At 40.0% G+C, this 26,655-nt stretch overlaps 1 protein-coding gene across 1 annotated transcript in view; it reads left to right on the top strand.

Annotated features, from left to right (window-relative positions):
• HFM1 (helicase for meiosis 1) overlaps positions 1-7,347 on the top strand; it is a 218,622-nt gene extending 211,275 nt beyond the window's left edge. The window contains exons 34-36 of the mRNA XM_063428059.1: positions 462-550; positions 2,409-2,624; positions 7,121-7,347. Coding sequence (XP_063284129.1) covers positions 462-550; positions 2,409-2,624; positions 7,121-7,347 — 532 coding nt within the window. The remainder of the gene's footprint in view (positions 1-461; positions 551-2,408; positions 2,625-7,120) is intronic.
• The last annotated feature ends 19,308 nt before the right edge of the window (positions 7,348-26,655 follow it).

Below are 26,655 nucleotides of genomic sequence, written 5' to 3'. Positions count from 1 at the left end.
CACACTTTGATTTTTACATGCTTGGCTTACAGCATCTTCTGATTGCTCTAAGCCAATCAGTGGCACCCCTGCCCAGCAGCAGTCCTAGACTTCTTTTAGAAGAATTTCTGAAAGCAGATGTGGATGAGGACAGAGAGAAACAGCGCTGCAGAGCAGACTTTGTTGTTAAACCATTTGTGAATGGTTTAACCCCCAATTAAACTGTTATGATTCTGAAATGCAATTTCCCACCGTATTAAAGTATTAAATAATTAAATATAATTATCAAGAATCACAAGTGCAGAGTTGCATTTTTGATGAATGCTATAAGCTAATTGATAAAAGATCTGATGGATTTTATTTCTTTGATATTGCTTTTCTGTCCATGTGGCTATCAATTTACATGTCTCTACCTACCCATCTTCTTACCTACCATTATTAGTAAATTAAAATAATTGTTAACATTGATTTATTTTGTTAAGGTCAACAAGCTTGAAAAGGCCAGAAAAATGTGCAATCCAACTAGATCATAGCACCGCAAATTATACACATTCACCACAAGATGGCGCAGGTAAGTTAACAACTCTATAATATTGTAGCAGGTATTTTCATTGTATCTTTTGTTTATTAAAATAGTCTAAATGTTATTGAGTAAAACCAGCCAAATTATAGTACAATGAACAATCATAAAAAAAACTAATTTTAAGTAAGAAAATATAGCAGACTGAGATGCTGTAGTTTCATTTTGTAGAAGACATCCATGGTACTACACATATTTAGTTCATCAACTTGATATGAAGTATGTTACCTGACTGAGCTGCATTTATCCATACAAAAATGCTAACGTATGACATCTTTACAGTCCCCAGAGCAGACTTTAATAAAGTGAAAGTTGTAATAAGAAATGTGATTGTTGTAGAAGTTGCTGTGTGCAGTGCCTACATTTGTGTAACTTCCATGACCTTATCCGAGCATTGTTCAGTGGCTATGTCGAAATGTAAAGAATCATATGAGATATTATGAGATGGGACAAAGACCACAGGTTTTTTTTGTACTCTACAAATCAGCATAGTTGATTGGGTGTGCTGATGAGATAAAAATAAAAAACCAAGGTGAAACTAAAATAATGACTTTTTGTTGTGTTAATATTTTTTTTTTTTTTTAAGTTTTACAGAGCCATACAAATATAGATTCAGCAGTAAAAAAAGCAAAACAAACAATTATTTATGGTACAATAAAATGTATGTAAGAATTAGTAAATTGTTATAGATCGGAAACATCTGACTTGAGTGATTATGTGGTACTATGATAAAGTAAAAGCTGATAATACCCAGGAAGAAATGGTTGGGGGGTGTTGTAGTTGTCATCCAGATGCAATCCATGACCTATCATGAAAAGCAATGTTAACTGGATTGAATGATACTGTGAACTTTGGAGGTAGAACTGGAGACATATCCAGTCCCAGGTAAGAGCTCCTATGATTTATCTACTTGAGTTTTCCTGTATAATGGTTGCATTGCAGCCCTGGAACTAGTAGGTAGATGGATAGGAGGGTATAGGGGGAACAAGTGATCATCAGTAATTTCATTGTTGTAGATACTTCTGTTTGAAATGGTCAGTGCAGGCCAAAGCTATCCACTGCGTGCATATTTCGGTATAGTTAAATTTGTTACCTCCACTGAGGTTGTTTCTTTCAAAACTCCCATAATAAAATCGTATATAATAATAAAAAAAACACTCACAACTGATTGACTAATTAAAGTGGAAAGGTACAGGACCATATTATGCACAACAAGCTTCAGGCATAAGCCCACACAAGGAACTGACTGAACCAATTGGATGGATAAACTAGTATAACACAGCCAATGGGTCAGGGATATCAAATTACATTATAAAACAAAGCCAAGTCAGTCAGCAATATGTTAAGACAAATATGAATGCACTCACAAGATAGCACAAAACCACGATAGGGCAATAAAGAGAGGTCCCAAGAGTTTAATATAGGCCCCTGTGGCCTCTGATTGGTTCCTGGAACTTTAAGCACCCAAAATGAAACCGACCGGCGTTATGTGGGAAATAGTTCTGGCATGGTGCCCACACAAAATGTGGTTCGCAACTTGGATTAAGAGAGAAGAAGGCAGAGCGTTCCGCATCATTGGGGACGTTGGAACAGTGTGTCTGACAGAGGGTTTGCCGGATTGGAGGAGAGCGCCCAGGACCGTCATTGTTGTTGCAAAAAAAAAAAAAATCGTATTGGATTTCTCCAGGATAACGTTGCAAAGCTCTATCTACAAATTAAAATGCAGTAATCATAAAACTTATTTACAGCTTGTGCTTTAAGCTTGTGTTTTTTCACAGGGACAATCAGCCATTTCTTAGCTATTGGTGTTAACAGGTTTAAATTATATCCTGTATATTCTATTTTGCAGCATGGAAATACTCAGAAAGTGCAAGTTATGAAAAACATGAAACTTTACCATCAGCAATAAAAACTGCAAGGAGTAATCTCACTGATGCAGACAAAAGCAATTCATGGCCTGCAAAGTCTTTGAATATAACTTTTGATTTAGGAAATGATGTATGGGCTGATTTTGATGATGACAAATTAATAGATGCTAGCAATATTGGAAGTCCAGTGGAGAAAGGTATTTATTTAAGAATAACGTATGTAATATTTTTTTGGTTTGTTTGATATTTCCTTAACAAATTTTTAATCCAGGAGAGAATTCCTGGTTTTATAGGAAGCAATGATTGTCAGAGAGTGCAAGGCAAACCAGGCCCCAGCGTTTTTTGTTTCCTTTAAAGGAACATCTCAAACTTGCTGTTGTGGTTATACTACACGGGACCTGGATTGTAAGGAGCCAAAATGTTTTAGAATAGATTGTCTTCTTATCTGGAACCTAATGGGCACAACAACTGCACAGTGAGACAGGGAGATATCTTTGCTGAGTAAAGCCTAGCAATGGAGGGCTTCGCTCATTGGCTGAGAGCAATCATCTGATGCTCACAGGCAATGAGCTAACCCTTAGTTTAGGAGAAATAACAAAAGCTCCTGAGCAGCGTCTTGCATAACCATTCCAGCGCTCTGACATAAAGAGCATTGAACAGGTGGCATTGTGAATGAGGCAAGTTCCAGGGAGTGTAGAAGTGTATGCTCCTAAGTACTGGTCTCATGAGAACCATATTACATGTTTATGGATTAGTCTACTGCCTCCGTAGCTGGATGGGTTAATGCAGCAGTACACTTCTGCATCAGCCAAATAAACTGAACAGCGGAAGAGGAGCCAGGATGTAGCTATCTGGGAGCCCCATTCATTATCAATCTGCTCAAACTATGGAGCAAACTATCTATGATAAGTCACCTTTTCTGGCACTGCAGGAGAGACTGTGAGGCAAGGTATAACGAGATGTACTAATTACACCTGTGGGACTTTAATTAGCACTTCACCTCTATTCCCTTGCCATCTCACCACCACAGAACCATCAAGATTGAACTGTCCAGATATTTGTAGATACAGGAAAATATATGTTATTAAATCCACATATCATTATGCAATAGGTTAACATATATATTTATTTATATAGCGTTGTATGTCTAGGGGAATATTCGCTAAGCATTGCATATGTAAAACAATTAATTTCCCATCTTTACCAAAACAACTTTAGCTTAATGAAGTAGTTTTGGTATATAGATCATGCCCCTGCAGTCTCTCTGCTCAACTATTTGCTATTTAGGAGTTGAATCACTTTGTTTATACAGCCCTAGGCACACCTCCCTTCATGTGACTTACACAGCCTTCCTAAACACTTCATGTAAAGAGTCATCTAATGTTTACACTTCCTTTATTGCAATTTCTGTTTAATTATTAATTTTTGTACTCCTGCCCTTTTAATAGCTTGCTAGAACCTGCAGTAGCCTGCTGTATGTAATTAAAGTTCAATTTACAGAACAATAGGTCCATAGGAAAAATTTCAAATATTCTGCTTAACAATCATTGCAATTAATTTATACCTGACAATCTTCTGGACATTACCCTTAAAACATATTGGCTAAATCTTGTAATATGTTACATCTACTGCATTTATCATTGGAAAATCTTCCGACTCCATATAAATACATAATGTGGCAATTAAGCCTTATTCTCACATTTGTTCATTATTCCAGCTATATCAGGATTATTCACGATTGAAAATACAAACTTTTAGTTGCGAAATGCATTCTTGAACAGTTTTTATAATTACACATTTTTTTTAAAACGAGAGGGACACATGTTAGGGGCTACATTTTGATCTCAAGTATCTCATATTTGCTGTAATAGTAAAGCTATATTGGATTCCTCTGGATGGCAAAAATAAGAAAATGGAGAAAAAAAAAGTAGATAAAAAATGAAGACGTTTATTTTAATTTTATGATAATCTAGAGCTAGTTTAGAATGACAAGACACACTGTTAAGCTACGAACTTCTTAAATAATACATTAAAACATGAAAAGGGTCATCACTGTGAAATCTTTTCTTTGAAATGCAAGTTGAAATGCTTAAACTTTGACAACTCACATTCTATTGCTTGCCTATAAAACCTGTCATTTATTTTAAAGCATATTCATTATATGAAGGGCATTGTTACAATTAATGAAATACTTATTTTGAGATGCACTTTGAAGGAAGTGATAGAAAACTATATAATTATGAAAAGCCAGTGAAACTCAATCAAAACACATAAAATATTTTAAAAAGCACCCATCATTATATGCCTATATATTTTCCTAACTGCATTATATTTTGTATTTATCAAAGTTGTATTCCTGCTTAAAATTATTGCCCATTTTTGTGCATTTTTAAATGTAACTTTATTAACTGGGTTTGTGATGCACTTCTTTCAAAGTACATCTCAAAAGAAGTATTTCATTAATTGTAACAATGCCTTTCATACAGTGAATATGATTTAAAGTGACAGCTTTTATAGACAAGCAGTAGAATTTGAGTTGTCCAAGTTTAAGCATTTCAGAGAAAAGTACTGGCATAGCTGGGAAGTTAACTGTTTTTGTCCCAGATGCATCACACTTGACAGCTGATTGTTAGGCCTCCAAGGAAGTGCTAATTAATGGATAGACTAGAGTTAACAATGTGTCCAAAAGTTTGAGAAGCTTTTTATTGTACCTTTGCCCATTTAAGTCTCCACCTCCCCTTATCTTCTTTCATAGAAAGCCCAAACTGAGTTTACATGGGTAAAACTGAGATTAGGCATTCAATAAACTGCTGTAGTATGGCTGCTATCAGCTTATTCAACAGTTCTACTCATACCTCTCTACCTACTCCACTCATATCTCTGCCTATGTAATGACCTACACATCCCATAACCCCTGCTGGAACAGGAGATAAGTGGATCTTGGGACAAGATCAAAACTTTTAAAACTAGAATGAGAGGCTTCTGGTTGCCAGAGTCTTCTCATGAGCAGAGTTTGCTGCAGCTTGCCTTTGTATTTATAGAAGCTGTAAGAACTTTAAAGGTGAGCTTCTTTTTTTATGTTTTTTTTTTTTTTAAATGCATTTAGTGCGTCATCCATATAATCAGTTTTCAGTCTAGATTGTTCCTTATGAAGTGTCTTTTTTTTTAAATAGCAATGTTCTTTACTCCCTGTTCAAGATAGAGAAATATTGAGTATTACTGTACCAGGCTATATCACCCTCAGTTCTTATTCAAAGTCTTAATAATATCTGTTTTGAAATAAAGTACGGTATGTGGAAATTATATTTCATTAAATGCACATAAAATGAAAATGTGACATTTGAATTTGATGTATGTCAGTTTGTGAAACTACTCAATTTGTGCTAATTTTAAAATCAAGCACTGTGTCAAGAATGCGTATTTATTAACAGTTAGACATTGAACAAAGATTTGAATTGTTCACATAATATTATTTTATCACGTTGGGACGTGACTAAACTGAGTTTTCACATAATAAATAATATTAACATAATAATAATGATATGAATTGGTTAAAGGGACTCTTTTATCAAAAAATAATGTACCGATTATAACGAATATCAGAAATTGCATATGCTTCCTTAAAAATAGAGTTGTCTGTCTCTCATATGATAGCCCAAAATTACAAAATGAATAGTGCATGTTTTATAAGGGAATATCTTTTCTCATACATAAAGCACAGAGCAGTAGCCATCTGTTTATTAGTATGTTCTATTAAGGGATCACATGGGTCCATGGTTCCAGACTTACCGGTATTTCTAGGATACAAATTATAGGATTGCACACATAAAGTAAGCAACAAACCCAATTTCGGTGCCACAAGTCTGAAGCAACAAAACCACTCAGTATAATAGGACAACAGAGTGAAAAGGCACCACAGCAAGTCCTTTTCAAATGATTTCTTCCAAACTAAGAGGTGACATTTTGGCTTAAATGGAGCCATTCTCAAATTGGACTTCTGACTTCATTCTAACACTGAGTTCCTTACACCAACATTTTTGTGTTGTACTTAAATAGCCATAGACCTTAATACAGAATTTGGGGACCTATCTCATACATGGATTTTCATAGACCTTCTTTAGGGAATACAACTTGTAATATAAATGGTAAAGGCAAACAGAACTACTACAAGAGGAAGATGGTGGAAGCTGTAATATGTACAAATGTTTCAACTTTGTTAATTATCCCTATAAAAACACGAAAAACATAAGTGTCGCCCTGATGAGAAATAACTTTCTTTTATGTATGGAAAATGCTTGCAATGCCCGATAAATCACTACATTCCACATCATCCTAGTAATATTGTGGGTTCTAATAGATATTCTCAGAATTAGTGATTTATTGGCAATAACAAACATTTCTGTCTACCTTTACTGTCAAAGCATCCCTTGGTCCAGAAAGGTATAAACAACTCCATATTCAGAGTGAAAAGTCAATGCATATTTAGAAACAAAATTTTACATGTTGAAATATTTCTAGCAAATCTTTATAAACTCTTATTTTAGTCTATTGGTTTTATGAATTATATGTTCATAAAATTTTTGCTTCTGTACCAACTTTTTGATAAGAGAAAGTATTACAAGATTAGTATTATTTGTAAAGTTGCAAGGAAATAAATTCAGAAAATTTCCTCATACTTACCAAATATATCCAGGAAAAGGAAATTACAGCAAGGTGAGGAAATTTTCTGAATTCCTGTCTAATCCATGGCAGCATCACGATAGGGTAATACCCATGCTCAACTCAGAGGAGGGAAATAAAAACCAAGACCAACGTATAATGCACAAAATAAATTCCCTATTTGATCAGAATCATGAAACTAAGGAAAGGACATTCCGTCCAAACTCTGTGGCCATTCGGGACCACACATCCAAGGCATAATGCCTAATAAAGGTGTTGGTGGAGGCCCATGTAGCTGCTCTGCAAATGCTCTCAATAGTAGTGTTAGTAGCAGCTGCCCATGACGTAGAGAGAGATCTTGTAGAATGAGCCTTTTATCCCGAAGGGACTTGTGTCTCTTGAGCCTGGTATGCAGAAGAAATAGCTGTAACAATCCAACGGCTTAAAGTAGATTTTGATGCAGCAAAGCCTCTACGAAGCCCAGCAAAGTTCAAAAAGAGACTAGAAGATTTACTCCAACTAGTCGTCTTATCCAGGTAAATAGAAAGACACCTGGAGACATCCAACGTATGCTATCTCTCTTCCTCTGGATTTGAGGGAGATTGAAAAAATGATGGAAGAACTATCTCCTCATTAAAATGAAATTCTGACATCACCTTAGGCTGGAAATCCGTGTTTGTTCGTAGAACTACTTGATCAGGGTAGATCATCATACAGGACCCTTCAGCAGATAGGGCCTGAATTTCAGACACCCTCCTAGCTGACGTAATAGCAAAAAGAAGGAGAACTTTGAAGGTAATCAGACGGTCCATGGAATCAGAAAGAGGTTCAAATGGAGGAAGAGACAACACCTTTAGAACTAAAGAAAGGTCCCAGGGGGGAAACAGGGACCTAACTAAAGGTCTTGCTTTCTTAACTGCGGTCAGAAAACAGGCCACCATGCTGTCCAGAGCCCACCTGGAACCCGTAAGAGCAGACAATGCTGAAACTTGCACACATAGGAAACTTAGACTTAGCCCTCTATCCAGGCCAGTCTGCAGAAATAATTATGATAATAAGATATTGGAGACTGTAGGAGAAAGACAAGATACATTGTTATCTTTGGCCCAATCACAAACACCGTCCAAATGCGATAATAAGTAGAAGTAGTTGATCTTCTCCTGGACTGCAAAAGAGTGCCGATAACCACTTGAGAAAAACCCTTGTTAGCTAAGCTCCTCCTTTCAGTTTCCATGCCATCAAATAGAGTGTCTTTGGAGATGGGTGAACCGCAGGTCCCTGAATTAGGAGTATATTAGGAGGAATATCCGGCAATTTCCAACACTTGATAATTGACAGAGACTTGAGGAGACTTGCGAGGTCAACACGGGAGGATTGCCAACACCAGGAGTTGTTCCATCTTGATCCTCTTCAATGTCTTCCATATGAGAGGAAATGGGGGAAAGACACAGGCCATCTTGAAAGGCCAAGTGTTAGACAGGGCGTCTGTGGCCAAGGCCCTGAGATGAAATGTCCTTGAGAAAAACATCGACAGTTGGGAGTTTGTGGCTGTTGCCATGAGATCCACTTCCGGAATTCCCCAACGTAAAACCAGTTGTTGGAATATCTTTGGATTTAACTGCCATTCCTTGGGATCCAGATAATGCCTGCTGAGGAAGTCAGCCCTCGAGTTTTCTAGACCTGGAATATAAATTGCAGACAGACCCAATACCCTCTTCTGAGCCCACAACATAATGGGCTCCAGTTCCCGAAGAAGGTCCCTGCTTCTGGTACTACCTTGTCTGTTTAAGTAGGACACCGCTGTTCAATTGTCCATGGGAATCTTCACCCATTTTCCCATTAAAACATCTTGAAATTGAATCACACCTAAGAAAACTGCTCTCAGTTCTAGGAGGTTGGCTGGAATGTGAAAGGCCTTGTTTCCCCATTTGCCTTAGTCATTCCAATTGAGAAGATAAACTCCCCAACCTAGACCACTGGTGTCTGTCATTAAAGTCATTCATTCTATCTCCCTTAGAGGAAAACCTTTTTGCAGAGGTTTGCAGGGTCTCACCACCAGTTCAAGGATTTCCGAAGAAAGTCTGTAATGAGGATCTTTTTGGATCACTTGTCCTTGTTCTGGTTAAACCTTCTTTAAAAAATACATCTGGAGCTAGTGCAGATGCCACTGAGCCCTCTTTACCAGGCTGATGGTTGATGAAAAATTTCCCAGCATGCTCATGAATACTTCCGCAGAGACCCATCTCGAGTCGATCACCTTCTGTGCCTTTGTCATGATGCGATCTCTTCTTTCTTTTGAAAGAAAAACCATTGACAATCTTGTGTCGAACCATTCTCCTAGAAAGCATATACTCTGGGAAGGAGACAGCTGGCTCTTTTGGTAGTTGATAATCCATCCAAACTCTTCCAAAATCCTTATTACCTTGTCTCTTTGAACTATAAGGTCTGTTCTTGTCTCTCCTACTAGAAAGATGTAGTCTAGATAATGATAAATATCGGATGTGGATATAGGCGTCTTTTAAATCTTTCGAGATCATCCAGTCTCCTGGGCGATTCACCGAGATTATAGATGACAAAGACTCCATCCTGAACCTTTGGACATTGAGAGACAGATTCAGATTGTGCAGATCTAGGATCGGACGCCATTCCCCTGAAGGTTTTGGGATAGGAAGAGGTTTGAATAGATGCCTTGAAATGTCTCTCGATGAGGAACGCTTAAGATTACACCTCCTGGAAATGTCTCTGATGAGGGCTTGCCTTTTTTCTGGAATACCTGGAGTTTTTGATATCATAAACACGTTGTGACAGGGAAACTCTCGGAATTCCAGTCTGTACCCGTCTTTGAGAACTGAAACAACCCAGGGATCCAGACTTCCTTGTGGCCAGGTCTCCCAAAAGAGGTGGAGGCGTGCTCCTACACTGAGACCTGGGGCCCCAAACCTTCAGAAGGATCTATTTGCTGCTCTTGAACCAGCTAAAGATCTACCTCTGATACCTCTTCCAGACTGGCCTCCTCTACAAGCTGATCCTATGGCAAATTCACTTCCAGGCTTATATGACCTTGATTCTCGAAAGGAAGGTCTATCATGAAAGGATCTTCTGTCTTGCCAATTCTGGGAAACCCTCTTACCTCTACGATATTGAGGAAGAATCACCTTCTTGCCTTCTGCAGCACGTTTAATGGCCTCCAATTGTTTGCCAAACAATAATTGCCCTTGAAATGGGATACTACATAAGCTCTTTTTAGAGACTAAATCAGCATTCCAGGATTTCAGCCAGAGTGCCCTGTGTGCTGACACCGACAATGCCATGTTCCTGGCAAGAGTTCTAACTATGTCAAGAGAGGCAAAGGAGAAAAAATCAGTCATCCATTTAAGCTCAGACAAAGATTGCAACAGAGATGGTCTACTTACTCCCTTCTCAATATCTTCCTCCAAAAGGCATCGCCATTTCATAAGGGCCTTAGCCATAGCAACTGCAGGTCTACAAGCTACTCCTGCTGAAACGTAATTCTTACACAGGCTATTATCAATCCATCTATCCAGGGCATCTTTAAAAGAGGCTATATCATCCAAAGACAGAGCTGTGTTTCTCACCAATCTAATGATAGCTGCATCAATCTTAGGTGCATTATTCCAAGCTGCAGAATCCTCTTCAGAGAAAGGATACAGTTTAGATATCTTTCCTTGAACCGAAACCTTCTTTTGGGGTTTTTTCCATTCATCCTCAAACAATGGCTTCATGGACCGGTAAGGAAGGTCTCTTTTTTACAAGTTCTGGAAAAATACTTGAAGACGATGGCTTAGACTGGTCCGATTCTTCTAACTTCAGACTATATCTAACAGCTTTGATCAGCTTCTCAAGAGTCTTAACATCCATATGCTCCTCTACCGAATCTGATTCATCTGAGGAATACATTTCTTTACCTTCTTCAGACTGTACCTCTACAAATGAGGCGTCAGAATCAGAATCTTCCCTGTCTCTTTGAGAAGAGATTCTTGGGCGTTTGTGAGATCTATGCTGCTCCATAGATTTATCTACTACCGATATACAAAGCAGCCCTGGAAAAAAATCTATTCCAGCCCCATAAGTCATTGCGCCACGTATTGTCACATGTAATACGTGCGGCTATGTCTTGCCACCCCAGACGATTGAGTCATATATAAATACATATATGTAGAAACATAGAAACATAGAATGTGACGGCAGATAAGAACCATTCGGCCCATCTAGTCTGCCCAGTTTTCTAAATACTTTCATTAGTCCCTGGCCTTATCTTATTATTAGGATAGCCTTATGCCTATCCCAAGCATGTTTAAACGCCTTTACTGTGTTAACCTCTACCACTTCATCTGGAAGGCTATTCCATGCATCCACTACCCTCTCAGTAAAGTAATACTTCCTGATATTATTTTTAAACCTTTTTCCCTCTAATTTAGGACTATCTCCTCTTGTTGTGGTAGTTTTTCTTCTTTTGAATATAGTCTCCTCCTTTACTGTGTTGATTCCCTTTATGTATTTAAATGTTTCTATCATATCCCCCCTGTCTCGTCTTTCCTCCAAGCTATACATGTTAAGATCCTTTAACCTTTTCTGGTAAGTTTTATCCTGCAATCCATGAACCAGTCTAGTAGCCCTTCTTTGAACTCTCTCTAAGGTATCAATATCCTTCTGAAGATATGGTCTCCAGTACTGTGTACAGTACTCCAAGTGAGGTCTCACCAGTGTTCTGTACAATGGCATGAGCACTTCCCTCTTTCTACTGCTAATACCTCTCCCTATACAACCAAGCATTCTGCTAGCATTTCCTGCTGCTCTATTACATTGTCTGCCTACCTTTAAGTCATCAGAAATAATCACCCCTAAATCCCTTTCCTCAGATTTTGAGGTTAGGACTCTATCAAATATTCTGTACTCTGCCCTTGGGTTTTTACGTCCAAGATGCATTATCTTGCACTTATCCACATTAAATGTCAGTTGCCACAACTCTGACCATTTTTCTAGTTTATCTAAATCACTTGCCATTTGGCTTATCCCTCCTTGAACATCAACCCTGTTACATATCTTAGTATCATCCGCAAAAAGACACACCTTACCATCAAGACCTTCTGCAATATCACTAATAAAAATATTAAAGAGAATGGGTCCAAGTACAGATCCCTGAGGTACCCCACTGGTGACAAGCCCAAGCTTGGAATATACTCCAATGACTACAACCCTCTGTTGCCTGTCACTCAGCCACTGCCTTACCCATTCAACAATATTGGAATCCAAACTCAAAGATTGCAGTTTATTGATAAGCCTTCTATGTGTAACAGTGTCAAAAGCCTTACTGAAATCTAGGTAAGCAATGTCTACTGCACCACCCTGATCTATAATTTTAGTTACCCAATCAAAAAAATCAATAAGATTAGTTTGGCATGATCTCCCTGAAGTAAACCCATGTTGTTTCTGATCTTGAAATCCATGTGTTTTTAGATGTTCAACAATCCTATCCTTTAACATGGTTTCCATCACTTTCCCCACTACTGAAGTAAGGCTTACTGGCCTGTAGTTGCCCGACTCCTCCCTATTACCTTTCTTGTGAATGGGCACAACATCCGCTAACTTCCAATCTTCTGGGACTACTCCTGTTAACAATGATTGGTTAAATAAATCTGTTAATGGTTTTGATAGTACACCACTAAGCTCTTTTAATAGCTTTGGGTGTATTCTATCAGGTCCCATTGACTTATTTGTCTTTACTTTTGAGAGTTGAAATAGAACCTCTTCCTCTGTAAACTCACGTGTAATAAATTACTCATTTATCCTTTTTCTTAACGGAGGTCCCTTTCCTTCATTTTCAGCTGTAAATACCGAACAAAAATATTAATTGAGGCAGTCAGCTAGACCTTTATCCTCATCTACATACCTTCCTTCTTTTGTTTTTAATCTAACTAATCCTTGTTTTACTTTTCTTTTCTCATTTATGTATCTAAAAAAAGTTTTGTCCCCCTTTTTTACTGACTGTGCTATTTTCTCTTCTGTGTGTGATTTGGAAGCTCTTATAACTTTTCCTCACTCTGGGTTTTTTTATAATTACTAAATGCTAACTTTTAGTTTTTTACTATTTTGGCCACATCTGCGGAGTACCACAGTGGTTTATTGAATTTTTTGCTTTTACTGACTAATGCAATTTTCTGTTGCCATCAGTAGTGCAGCTTTTAAATAATCCCACTTTTGGACTCCATTTAAGTTGTATTTATATATGACTCAATCGTCTGGGGTGGCAAGACATAGCCCCTTACATCTTATCGGTCAATATATATAGTTGTTTTTTCTAATATAAAATATTCCTTTCAGAGTCAAACCTTTAATTATACAGTAAGCATACCCACGTGCAGACACAGACAATCTCACTGACATATGCAAGCTCATTGATACACAGCGTCAAAGACAAACAATCTCACTGATATATAAGCTCATTGACATAAATACACAAATGTAATACAGACAAACTCTGACACGCACAAGCTTACTACAGACAAGCTCACACACGCACAAGCTTACTACAGACAAGCTCACACACACACACACAAGCTCACTCACTAAAATGCACACACACACACACACACACAATCTCACTCACTAGCAGGCACACACACAAGCTCTCTCACTAGCAGACATATACACACAGACAAGCTCACTCACTAGCAGGCACACACACACACAAGCTCTCTCACTAGCAGGCACACACACACACACACACAAGCTCTCTCACTAGCAGACACACACACACAGACAAGCTCACTCACTAGCCGGCACACACATACACAGACAAGGCTGGCGCCACCGTTAGGTGAACTAGGAATTTCCTGGTGCACTCACCCTGTCTTGGGCCACAGCGTTGGGCGTGCGGCTCTAGAGCCGCCCCCCCCTCAGCACCGGGCCCTTCCTCCAGGCACCCGAAGGTGGGGGCACCCAGAAGAGCCCTGTCACAGTATGGCAGAGCAGGCACCTTCTTACCTTGATCACAGGTGCCTGCTCTGCCATCAAATCCCGGTGACGGGAGGAGAAGGGGGAAGGAGAAGGAGGCGAGGGAGGCTGTTCTTGCAGCCTCTCACTCCTCCCTCACGCGCCCTCTGTGATGCTGTGAGCCAGAATATGACGTCATTCCGGCCCCGGCCTAGTTAACTGCGGGCGGGAGGAGTGAGGAGCTGCCCCACACTGGATCCTAGGGAGGTGAGTGTTTAAGTGTTTGTCAGTGAGTGTGTGTCACTGAGTGTCTGCCTGTGTGTGTGTGTGTGTGTGTGTCATTGAGTGTCTGTCAGTGAGTGTATGTCTGTCACTGAGTGTCTGTCTGTGTGTGTGTGTCTGTCTGTCAGTGAGTGAGTATATGTCTGTCAGTGAATGTGTGTGTCTGTCAGTGACTGTGTGTCTGTCTGTCACTGAGTGAGTGTATATCTGTCAGTGAGTGTGTGTGTGTGTGTGTGTGTGTGTGTGTGTGTGTGTGTAAGTGAGTGAGTGTATGTCTGTCAGTGAGTGTCTGTGTGAGTGTGTATGTCAGTGAGTGAGTATGTCTGTCACTGAGTGTCTGTCTGTGTGTGTGTCTGTCTCTCAGTGAGTGAGTATGTCTGTCAGTGAGTATATGTCTGTCAGTGAATGTGTGTGTCTGTCAGTGACTGAGTGAGTGTATATCTGTCAGTGAGTGTGTGTGTCAGTGAGTGAGTGAGTGTATGTCTGTCAGTGAGTGTCTGTGTGAGTGTGTATGTCAGTGAGTGAATGTCTGTCAGTGTGTGTGTATGTCTCTCAGTAAGTGTCTGTGTGTGTTTGTCAGTGAGTGAGTATATGCATGTCAGTGTGTGTGTGTGTGTGTATGTGTGTGTGTTTGTCTGTCATTGAGTGAGTGTATGTCTGTCATTGAGTGAGTGTATGTCTGTCAGTGAGTGAGTGTGTATGTCTGCCAGTGAGTCTGTGTATATGTCTGTCAGTGACTGTCTGTGTGTATGTCTGTCAGTGAGTGTGTGTGTGTGTCTGTCAGTGAGTTTCTCTGTGTGTGTGTCAGTAAGTGAGTGTATGTGTGTCAGCGTATGTGTGTCTGTCAGTGAGTGACATGTAGGGGCGGCAAAATGGATCTTTGCCTAGGACGGCAGAAATCCTTGCACCGGCCCTGCACACAGACAAGCTCACTCACTAGCAGGCATACACACACACACACAAGCTCATTTACACACACACACAGAGACAAGCTCACTCACTAGCAGGCACACACACACAGACAAGCTCACTCGCTAGCAGGCACACACACACACACACAGACAAGCTCACTCACTAGCAGACACACACACACACACAAGCTCATTTACACACACACACACACAAGCAGGCACACACACAGAGAAAAACTCAATCACTAGCAGACACACACACACACAATCACTGTCATGGCTGAAGCTTACCTGGTAGGTGAAGTTTCCATTTTGTAGCCTCTTCCTTCCGGCGAGCAACGTGTGGGGGCGGGGCTTACGCGAGGGAGGCAGAGCTATGTTCAGGAGGCGGGGCTTGTGTGCAGAGGCAGGGCATTAAGGTTAATTGTGCAGAGAGACTGACAGGGCTGTCAGACCGGCCCCAGGTGCCGCGGCCCACCGGGAATTTTCCCGGTATCCCGGTGGGCCAGTCCAGCCCTGATCATATCTGGATAAGGATCCTTAGGAGAACCAGCTGCTTCAGACAGAAACGTACTACATAACTTCTTTCCTTCCAAAGCCTTAGCATCACAGGCTATACATCTGTCAGATTTATGAGATTACTTTCCACCTCCTGATCTCTCAGATTTGCCAAATTCACGGACACTTAAAGAAGCGAAAAAAAGAGAACTTGAAGCAGCCAAATAAACGCACTCTTTTATTCTAAAAACAAAAATAAGAGCAACGTTTACCTCAAATGCCTAGAAGGACCCCCTTGAAGATCTAAACGCAGACATAAGGGCAGCTAAGTAAAAATAAATTAAGAAAAAAAAAAATTAAACACACCTAAAGAAAAAAGGGAAATAATCAACCTGCACTTCCAGAAATAATTGCCAGAGCAGGAGAACAACAATCACTCCAAGTCAGAAAACCTCAAAGGAGAGAGAAAACTGCACCTTTAAATATGAAGCCTGACAATACAGGACAAATAGTAAGTATATATGGCATACATTTACCGCTACATTTAAAGATCACAGCGGTTAGGAGTATTATCATGCCTCATAAGTAGAGGGCCCAATGGTTTCCAGGAGAGAGAGGCTGAACTCTCCTGGGCAAGAACCTAAGGAGAGGTCAACTAAAACAAAAACTAGTAAAGGTAATGCAATTTACCTGAAACCATGTCCGCAGCCAAGAGGACAGGAAAAAAGACTGATGTTACCAGGTAAGGAGGGTCTATTTGTAAAGTGTTTCCTGTCCTAAACAGCCAAGGGGGATGAGCTAACCCTATCATGATGCTGCCATGGATGAGCCAGGAATAAAGTAAATTTTAGAAAAATGATTAAAAAGTAAAACACGATGTGAATATGTATCATCCTACTATCATACATTTACTCAAAAGCATATCTTCTCTTCCTGCAGGTTACGCAAATGTACAGTATAAAAGGAAACTTCCAGCTTCAAAATTTTCACCATCAGAAAGCCAACAAAAGGAAACCGGCATCGGCCCTGTTTTTCCACACAAGTCAGTGTTTCTTTCTTTTATACTTTTTCAAAAAATTTTATTAACATGTACTCCAGCAGTAAAGATGTTGGTGTAAAAAATAGGCTTTCCATACTAATATGGATTACTTTTAATTTCAAGGATCCTTAACTGCTACATTTAAACTGATCTTCCAGAGACTAATCCACATGCAACGGAATTTTCAATTACAGGGTTACTCCAACCTTTATGACCACTTCTGCCTAATATACATCTTAATTTCTTAATATGAGTCTGTTTAAAATAAAAAAAAAAATAATACCCTCCCCCACTCCCTCTCCGGCTCAGAGCACGCACATGCCCTCTTAACCAGTGACAGCTGTCCAATCAAATGCCTCTACATTTGATAACACTTTGGAGAGGGAAGGAGTGATGCTGCATTACACTGGGGCGTGGGAATGAACCTCACCCGCCACTGAATTAAAGGGAAGTTTTGCATTCATATCACAAGGTTTAAAAAGAGAGCATTATAACTTTTTTTTCACAGCTTGGATCTAGTAAATCTTGTTATGAATTTGACATATGCAGACATAACTAAAGAGTTTGATGTTCATATTACATTTCTTTATGAAAATCAAATACATAATAAGCATCATGTAAGAAGTGTCATTACGCTCTAACCTAATGAAAAAGGTTGAACAAAGAGACTAAATTCAATCAGAATCAATGTTTCATATATTGCTGTACTTTCTACTTATCCAAAAATAAGGCAAATGGTGCACAATCTGAATTTAATTAAATGCATTCCTTAGCATTGTATTCAGATAGCTCTTGAATAAAAAAAGACAATATACTCTATACGTATTTTACATTTTATCAACAGTAAAATATGTTCTTTAATTGTATGCTTTCTTTGTAGGTGTATTTTTAAGCCAACTAGAGGCACTAGTGAACAGACTAATTTGCATTTAATGGATTATCAATCATCAAATCATGGGTCATTTATCACTACTACTACCGTAAGTACATAAATAGTATTTTAAAGATTACTGAGCAACATTACTGTAATAGTAGAAAAATCCTAACAGATTATCCTGTGTTACATTTACATTGACTAGGAATATGGTACTCAGTCTGCTTTGAAGAAAATTAGAGAAGAATGTGTGTCTTCAAATCAGAAATCTTTAAGCCCTTACAAATCCAAACCCTCCAACAGTCTCTTCAAGACACCAGGATTCAATAAACAATATGGAAGGTGTGATATAAAAATTATTTAAAAGAAAACTAATTATTTTCATTTAGTGTATGTTCTACCAATTTATGTCCTACGCAAAACTATTTGTTTGGTCACTTTGTTTTGAATGTGTTGTGGTATTTGGCAAAATAATGTTATTTTAAATGCATACCCCATCTTGCACAGGTCAAATAAGTAACATTTTATTCAGTGATGTTTCCCTATTTATTTTTCAGTGATCAACTGGATGACGAAACAAAAGCTTTCATTGGAATATTTGATGGAATATTTTAGTGAACTACCACTTGATGCTGGGATCTATGACTATTCCACAGTAGTGTACCGTTTTCTAAAGGTTATATTCTAAACACATTATATGAATCCATTACTTGTAAATAAAGCCCTCTTTTACCTCATTGGGAGCGTACCAGTGATTATATGAAAACGAAAATACCTCTAGAACGTTATTGGAAACAGGATGTGGAAGACTTTTTTTTGGCCGGAGTATGTTTCCCAGCTTTAGTTTTATGGTAGTTTTGTTTGCAGCTGTTTGTTGTTACATACGCACCCGCAAAGCATATATGAGAAGGTACAGCAAAAATATTCCTGGAGGGAAACTAGAGGGGGTGCTAGATTGACCTCAAATGGGGTCTCTCAATAAATGAACTACATAAACAAAAAATCATCAAATAGACCCTAAGGCATAAGTGTCTAGACGAAGGTCCCTCACAAACCTTTTTTCTTAAGTTAGATTGAGTATATAGCAATAAAGATTTTTCTCTTTTATTCATTTGTTTGTGATGGACCTTCTTCTAGTCACTTATGCCTTATGGTCTGTTGTTTATATATATGACGGTTCCACTTTTATAAGTTGCATATGTTTTGTTATTTACTGTTATGTTCTTTATACATTTTGCTATTCTAATTGCTAGCAGCTGATTGCTTGTTACGTTGACACTTTTTGGCTTTTTCTTCTGTTTAAATTAAAATTATTATCAGTGGTGAAGCTAGACGTTCTTTCACCCACGGCAAAGACTCAGTTGGGCTCCCTTTATTTTTCCTATCAACTGGTGCACGCTGGTATCAGTGTGATCCCGGCAGCCACCACGGCTTGTAAAGCAATTGTGTTCATGTGTTGTGTATACAGGGGCTGCTTGCCCTTGTATGTTGTGTTTATGGTGAAGCTGCGTTTTATGTTTCATGTGTGGGAGGTGACTGTGTATTATGATAACTATATTGTGAGGCTGTCTGTAAAATGGTGAGTAGGTGGGTGACTGTGGCGAGGGAGGGTAAGTGTGACAAGGCACGGTGAGCGCATTGAGTGTGACAGTGTTTGGGTGGTGAGTGTTACAGGCTGTAGGGGATGAGTATGACAGCAAACATTAAAGATCTTGGTGTAAAAAATAGCCTTTACATACTAACATGGATTACTTTTAATTTCAAGGATAGAGTGAAGGGGAGTAATTGTGAAAGGGTGGAGTGATGGTGAGTGATTGTGTCAGTAAGGGGGTGACAAGTGTGTGTGGGGGAGTGATAGTGTGTTGGGAGGCACCCTGTGCGGAAGTCAGAGCATAGGATGGAAATCCCAGTACCTGTGCTCTGACTCCCTCACAGAGCACCTAAACCGCGAGGAACCATGGACTACCAGTGAAGGATTTCTAAAGGGCCATGCAGATAGATCTTTTGCTCTCCCTGCCAGCTCTGCTGTGGTGAGGGGAGGGTGCAATCATAGCCAGAGAGGGATCAACCAGGCCCCTAGTGGTGCCCTTTTTTATCGGTGCCCATGGCACATGCACCTACATCCCTCTTCCCTAGGTTTTGTCACAATGACATTTGGAGCAATGGGAGCTGCATGTCAGTGCAGAGTGCAGAGTGCAGAGCTATTGTAAGATGCCTCACTCTGTGTTGTTGTGGTGTATGTTTGTAAAGAGCAGGAAACCACCAGAATGCTATATAATTGTATCCACATATTTGTTATCTATTTCTCAAATCACAAAATATGTTTATTTTAATACTTGAATGCAGCATACTGTTTCTTCCACATATTTTATGAGTCACAGATAAACCTTAAACATACTGATGCAAGGTTAGACTTTTTATGAGCACAGACTAAAAACTTCCCTCTAAATTTTCAGTAACTTTAACAAAATGTTATCAAAACATGTATTTACAGCTTGTAGCTAGACATCAGGCAAGTGAATGCAGGCATGGGCAAAAAGCAGGCGCAAGCAAAAGCATTTCTGCAATTATTTATAAACGCAAATTTCTATGTGTGTTGAGTGTTCCTTTCAATGACAACACGTGAGTACAGAAAGGAAAAGTAGATGCATTTCGGGATAGAATATATTTATTGTAACTTTAAAAAAAACAAAACGTAATGAGGGAAGATATTCTGTAAATATCAGTACAGTACAGTAAATGGAGTGATGATACCAACTTGCATGTACCTCCCAAGGAAGGCCTTAATGTAATCTATTTTTGAAACATAATGCAAGTTAAAATTGAGTTAAAATATGGTAATGCTGAAAAAAAAAAAATTTGCATACTTGCATTACTAATAACAACTTCTAATTTAACACAAGAAAAAGCTGCTGCTGTTTGTAGCTTTTAGAGAACAGAAGAAATTTGTCTTAGACGTCTGTCACTGTTGAAATGTGTAGTCATCAAAGTGAAATGAAAATAGTGAACATGTTACAGTTGTTATTTTATAAAACTAAGGTAATTTCAGTTTCTTGAATGAATAGCTTAATGAAAATGTGTCTTACAAAATGCACTTACCGCCACAATATAAAATAGTCTTGCAGATGTTTTTACTCATTTTTAACTTTCATTAATAATATACATTCTTTTAAATAGTATTTGTAAGTTTATTACTTTTATTGCTAACATTTGCATAAAAACAATTTCATAGTTTCATTTTTCAAGTGTTCCTAAGTAGATGGAGGTATCATACGGTATGTAAGCAATGGAAAACAATAAACCAAGTTTAAAATGTTAATGCATTCCTCTATTTCATTTGAAATGAGCACCTGGTGGGGTGGGGCTCAGAATACTGTTCAAGATCTCGATGCTATGTATAAATACAAATATTTAAATCTGCTTCGAAATACACTAAGGAATAATGGAAAACTAAAATATTGCAAATGGGGATATATAATTTTTTGTTACCGAACAGTGTTTTCTCAATTATGGTACAATGTTTTACAAGTGGTTTTGTTTCTAGCAACATGTTCCCTGTATCAAGTTAATGCCTGCGATTTAAACACTCACCATTTGTAATAGTAAACAGTTCAACATAGTTAAGAAGCCATGACATTTTTTTTTTTTTTATAATTTCAGGATATTAAAGGTATTTTATAAAATGACAAATGATTTAGGTTGTGATAGATTTACTGACTTTTAAATATAACGGTGAATTATTCCGCTGCAATTTTAGAGGGACTTATTTTGCATGCTTTATACTTTGTTTATCCAACATAATCGTATTTGTGCCTATTGAAATGTGATGTTGTGCATGCCCCAGTGCAAGGAATACTATATGTAAGTTGAGTGCCTTGGTAGCATGTTATTCTCTAGCCTTATTACATATGTTATAAAGGGTTTATAACTCTAGTAAATTGAAGATTAATCCCACTTTACCCCAGTTTTTTTTTCTTTCAAAATGGTTGTCAGATTAGTAATCCATCCCTTAGTGAATAATACCCCGTCTATATCTGAGATTATCTGTGAACCATTAAGTATAAGCAAAATCCTGATAGATGCTATAGTTAATGGAACAGTGCCAAGATAGGGTCGGGCACCACCACATACATAGCATGCAGTTCTATTATGTTTATTGGCATTATATCTCATCCACTCTAACCACAAGTTAATGTCATTAAAGCCAGTTTCAGCGGCCATGGTATCTTCGAAGGTGGAGTTAGCAATGGCCATCATGTCCTTAAAGGACTGGATATGTGGTTTCAGCGGATTTGGGACCATATGGTCAGCCCTTCGCCACTCTGGAGAGTGGCACATATCTTTAAGATAGAAATGACCTAATTTGTTATAGGAACCTCTCTTCCAATACATTCCCATTACATATTGGTCAGCATCCTCTGGGCCAGGATGCTCAATATTTAACATCAATTTCATAGGTGTACCTCCTCCAGGCTTTCTTAAAGTCATTCTCTGAAGGAGGGATCTACCATGGTCATCTACTTTAGATAGGGCACTTTTTGGTTTATAACCCCAGGCAGGCCCAGCATTCCATCCTGCAGCCCCCCAATGATTACAATTGTGCCCCCATTGCTTGTCAACCACACAAACATAGGGGTCTTTTGCTTGTGGTATATCTTTATAAATGGCTTGGATCTGTGACTTGGGAAATGGGCAATCTACAATGTCACAGTAATCAAAAGTAAATGTGGCTACACGGGTACATGATGAATTATACCAGAAGGTGTACCCATTAGCATCTTTAGTAATGGCCACTTGCTGGGCTTTAAGAAGGCCAATCAAGGGGATAATGTACCAGAAGTACATGGCTGTACGGAGTCGGTTTCCTCTGGGGCAGGTGTCTTCTTGCAGTGGGAGGTGTGAATCCAGTGAGGCCTTCCAGCCAGCTTGACAGAGGTGGTGGTGATCAGGAGGACTTGGAATGGTCCATCAAATCTGGGTTCCAGGGTGTATTTTCGCACAAATTTCTTGACTAGGACCCAATCACCAGGGAGCAGACTGTGGTTGCCTGTGTCAGTATCAGGATCTGGAATTGAAGAGAAAACTTGGGCATGGATTTTGTTTAAGGCACCTGCAAGTTCAGTTACATAATCTACCAAAACATCAGTTTGCAGTTGTAGTTGTTGGGGAAAATAGCAACCTAGTCTGGGTGCAGTTCCAAACAGAATTTCATAAGGGGATAATGAGGGCTTTCCTCTGGGTGTATGTCTGACACTGAACAGGGCTATTGACAAGCTTTCTGGCCAGGGCATTTTTGTTTCCTGTGACATTTTTAGCATTCTGGTTTTCAGGGTACCATTCATACGCTCCACTTTACCACTACTTTGTGGGTGATAAGGTGTATGGAAGGCAAGGGTCACTCCTAGAGCAGCCCAAATCTCTTTGGTTACTGATGCTGTGAAGGCCGGACCTTGGTCACTTTCAATAACTTCCGGCAATCCAAATCTGCATACAATTTCTGTGAGTAGACGCCGTGCTGTTGTTTTAGCGGTAATGTTAACCACTGGGTAGGCTTCTGGCCAGCCTGAGAACATGTCCACTATTACTAGCGCATACTCATAGTTGCCACTCTTTGGCATCTGGATGTGGTCTATCTGAATTCTTTGGAATGGATACATGGGTTTAGCCAAATGTTTCAAAGGGACTTTGGCTGTTTTCCCTGGATTACATTTGGCACAGATGACACAAGCCTTACAATAATTATTGGTCAGTGTAGTAATCCTAGGAGCTTCATAGTACTTCTGTATAAGAGCATTCATCAGTTCTTTTGATAAGTGTGCAGGACCATGTGCCCATTGAACAACTGCTGGGTACAAATTCTTAGGGAGGCAGAACCTGAGGTTGTTGTAATACACTCCATCCTTTAGAACTGCCCCTTTCTGTTTCCATTTTTGTATTTCCTCAGGGGCAACTGTAGCCTACTGTTCCCGTAGGATTTTTAGATCGGTTGGAAGAGTCTGCAGAGTAAATATGGGAGTTTCTTCATTTCCGGACACTCTTCTTTCCACTTCTTGTAGTTCTCTTGCAGCCTGCTTTGCAGCCTGATCAGCCAGATGGTTGCCCTTTGCTTCATCCGAGTCCAACTTCCCATGTGCTTTCATCTTCAAAACAGCCACTTCTTCTGGAAGTAGGAGGGCGTCCATCAGCTCTTTGATTGCAGAACTGTGCTTGATTGGTGTGCCGGCAGTGGTAAGAAATCCTCTTGTTTTCCAAATCAGTCCGAAGTCATGAGCCACGCCCAGTGCATATCTTGAATCTGTGTAGATATTGGCGCGCTTTCCTTTAGAGATCTTGCATGCTGAAGTTAGGGCTTGTAATTCAGCTTCTTGCGCAGACTTTGTTGATGGTAATGATGATGATTCAATAATTTCATCTGTTGTGGTGACGGCATAGCCTGTATGGTATCTTCCTTCTTCATCAGCATACCTTGAGCCGTCCACAAACAGGGTGATGTCGGGATCTATTAGTGGATCCTCATGCACGGCTGGTAGATGTGTTGTTTCCATTTTCATCTGTTCAAAGCAGTCATGGGGTGTCTCTGGATCATAGTCGTGCTTTATGACCAGATTTTCTAATTCTTCCTCCAGAAAGTAGCGTGGCCATGCCTTCACATGTTCAGGTTCAGTTGATGGATATTTGACAACGCCTATTTCCTGGAGCTGTGAATCGTTCATGGTGGCCCATGGTTTCGCCATAGGCCCAAGATCACCCCATGACTTAGTCTTTGACTTGGTTACAGGGACATGTGGAATGGATGTGTCCCAATGATGATACAGATGGTCAAGTTCATGTGGTAATTGGACTAAAGCCATACTGTTGCCTTCAGCATCGCAGTAGAAATCTTGTAAGATGAGCATTACCTCAACCAATTGATAAAGTTCATCTTCGTAACGAGGTTCTGGGTTGATGGTTGGTTTGTACCACATTGTGCAGAAGGCATATTCTGGCCCGTCGCAGGGGGGCAAATTGGAGTGCATTTTGCCAATGGTGTGTGTAAGGAGTAGGACATATCCCTCGTCTATGATGAATCCATAATAGCTACCCCCCTCAGGGAGTGGCAGAAGAGTGGACGGATTTAAAACCTGACATCGCTGAAGGGTGACATTGTCAGGTAACAGGAGACGACATTGGAGGCGAAAGTGTCTAGCAGCTGTGACGTGTTTGATTTGGACCTGGTTAATGATGGCCGAGATATCATGGGGAGCCAATACAGTGAGAGAGTGGCCAAGAACCAGGTCACCAGTACATTCAATAAGTTCTTGAGCAGCAAAGACAGTGCGAAGGCAAGAGGGAGTTCCTCTAGCCACGATGTCTAGTTGGCAGGAGAAGAAACCAATAGGCCTCTGGCGTCCGTCCGGACCATGTGGTTGTGTGAGGACACCTGTAGCATGGCCTTGTCTTTCAGACACGAATAATTTGAAAGGTTTGTCGTAGTTTGGTAGGCCAAGAGCAGGGGCAGAGGCAATAGCACGTTGGAGAATATGGAAGTTGTCATATGCTTCTGACGACAGACAGAATGGGTCTGATTTGAGAGCATCATACAAGGGTTGCATGAGCATGGATCCAGGCTCTGCAATAGGAGATGAGGCCTAGGAAAGCATGAAGGGATTTTGTAGTCTTCGGAGGTGGGATGGCCAACACTGCTCTGACCCGATCACGGGTAAGATGTCTGGTTCCATGGGACAGGCAGTGGCCTAAGAAGATTACAGTAGGCTGGCAGAATTGAAGTTTGACTAGAGACGCTTTACATCCCTGATCTGCAAGATAACAAAGGAGGTCCAGAGAACATTTTTCTGTTGTGGGGACGTCATCTCCACAAAGGAGTAGGTCATCCACGTATTGGAGTAGGACAAACTCAGGATGGTCAGATTGCCAGGGGTCAAGGATGGAACACATCGCTTTTGCAAACTGGCTTGGAGAATTTTGTGCCCCCTGGGGCATAACAGTCCATGTATATTGTTGTTTTTCATAGGTGAAGGCAAACAGATACTGACAGACTGGATCCAGGGGAACACTGAAGAATGCATTGGCCAGGTCAATCACCGTGAAGTATCTAGCAGATGGTGGAACGCCAGAGAGGAGTGTGTGTGGATTTGGCACAATTGGGGTGTCCAGAACTGTGGCTTCATTTACTGCTCTGAGATCCTGGACCATTCGATATATCTCTGGTTCACCCTTTGGCGTTTTCTTTTTAACAGGAAATAGTGGGGTGTTGCACGGTGACTCACACTTGACAAGAGCTCCTTTCTCTAGTAGAGCCTGGACTTGCTTAGTGATATCTGCAGCTTGAGCAGGCTTCAATGGATATTGGGACTTCCTCGGTAGTTTGGCTCCTGGAAGGAGCTTGATTACTACAGGTGGGACTTTAAGATGGCCTATGTCCTCTGGGCCTGAAGACCATAGTGTCTTGGGGACGCTGTTCATCAGAAATTCTGGGAAATTGTCCCTCAGGGCCTTTGTGTTATCACGGGGTTTTTCTAGATGAAGCATTAAAGGTAAGGAACACAGCGCTGAGGTGTCTGAGTCAGACAGGGCAGAGGATAATTCCACTTGGCCATCTGGAGTGAAGGTGATAGATGCTTGCAGGCGAGAGAGAACATCAGCACCTAACAGGTTTATGGGACAGGTGGATGATACCACAAAACGAGCAAGCAGACTTGGGCAGCTGCCAACCCGTAGAGGAGTAGACAGGGGACTCTGCCTTGGAAGGCCATCCACTCCTACACAGGAAACATCAATATTAGAAAGGAAGGAGGTGTCAGGCAGGTCTTGTTCTCTCAGAACACTACGGGCTGCACCTGTGTCAACAAGAAAAGTGGTGGGGTGGCCTTCGATGGGTAAAGTTACGGTAGCTAGAGGCCCCCCTTGTTCTCCTGAAGACACTGCCATAACAGGGGTTAATGACACAGGCTTGCCGATGTCCTATTCTTCTTGGGTTGAATCAGGTGAAGGAGGGTTTGGGGCCTTTGTAG

This window comes from Pelobates fuscus, chromosome 7 (assembly GCF_036172605.1).
Source record: "Pelobates fuscus isolate aPelFus1 chromosome 7, aPelFus1.pri, whole genome shotgun sequence".
Lineage (NCBI taxonomy): Eukaryota > Metazoa > Chordata > Amphibia > Anura > Pelobatidae > Pelobates > Pelobates fuscus.
This window is presented reverse-complemented; position numbering and strand designations above follow the sequence as displayed.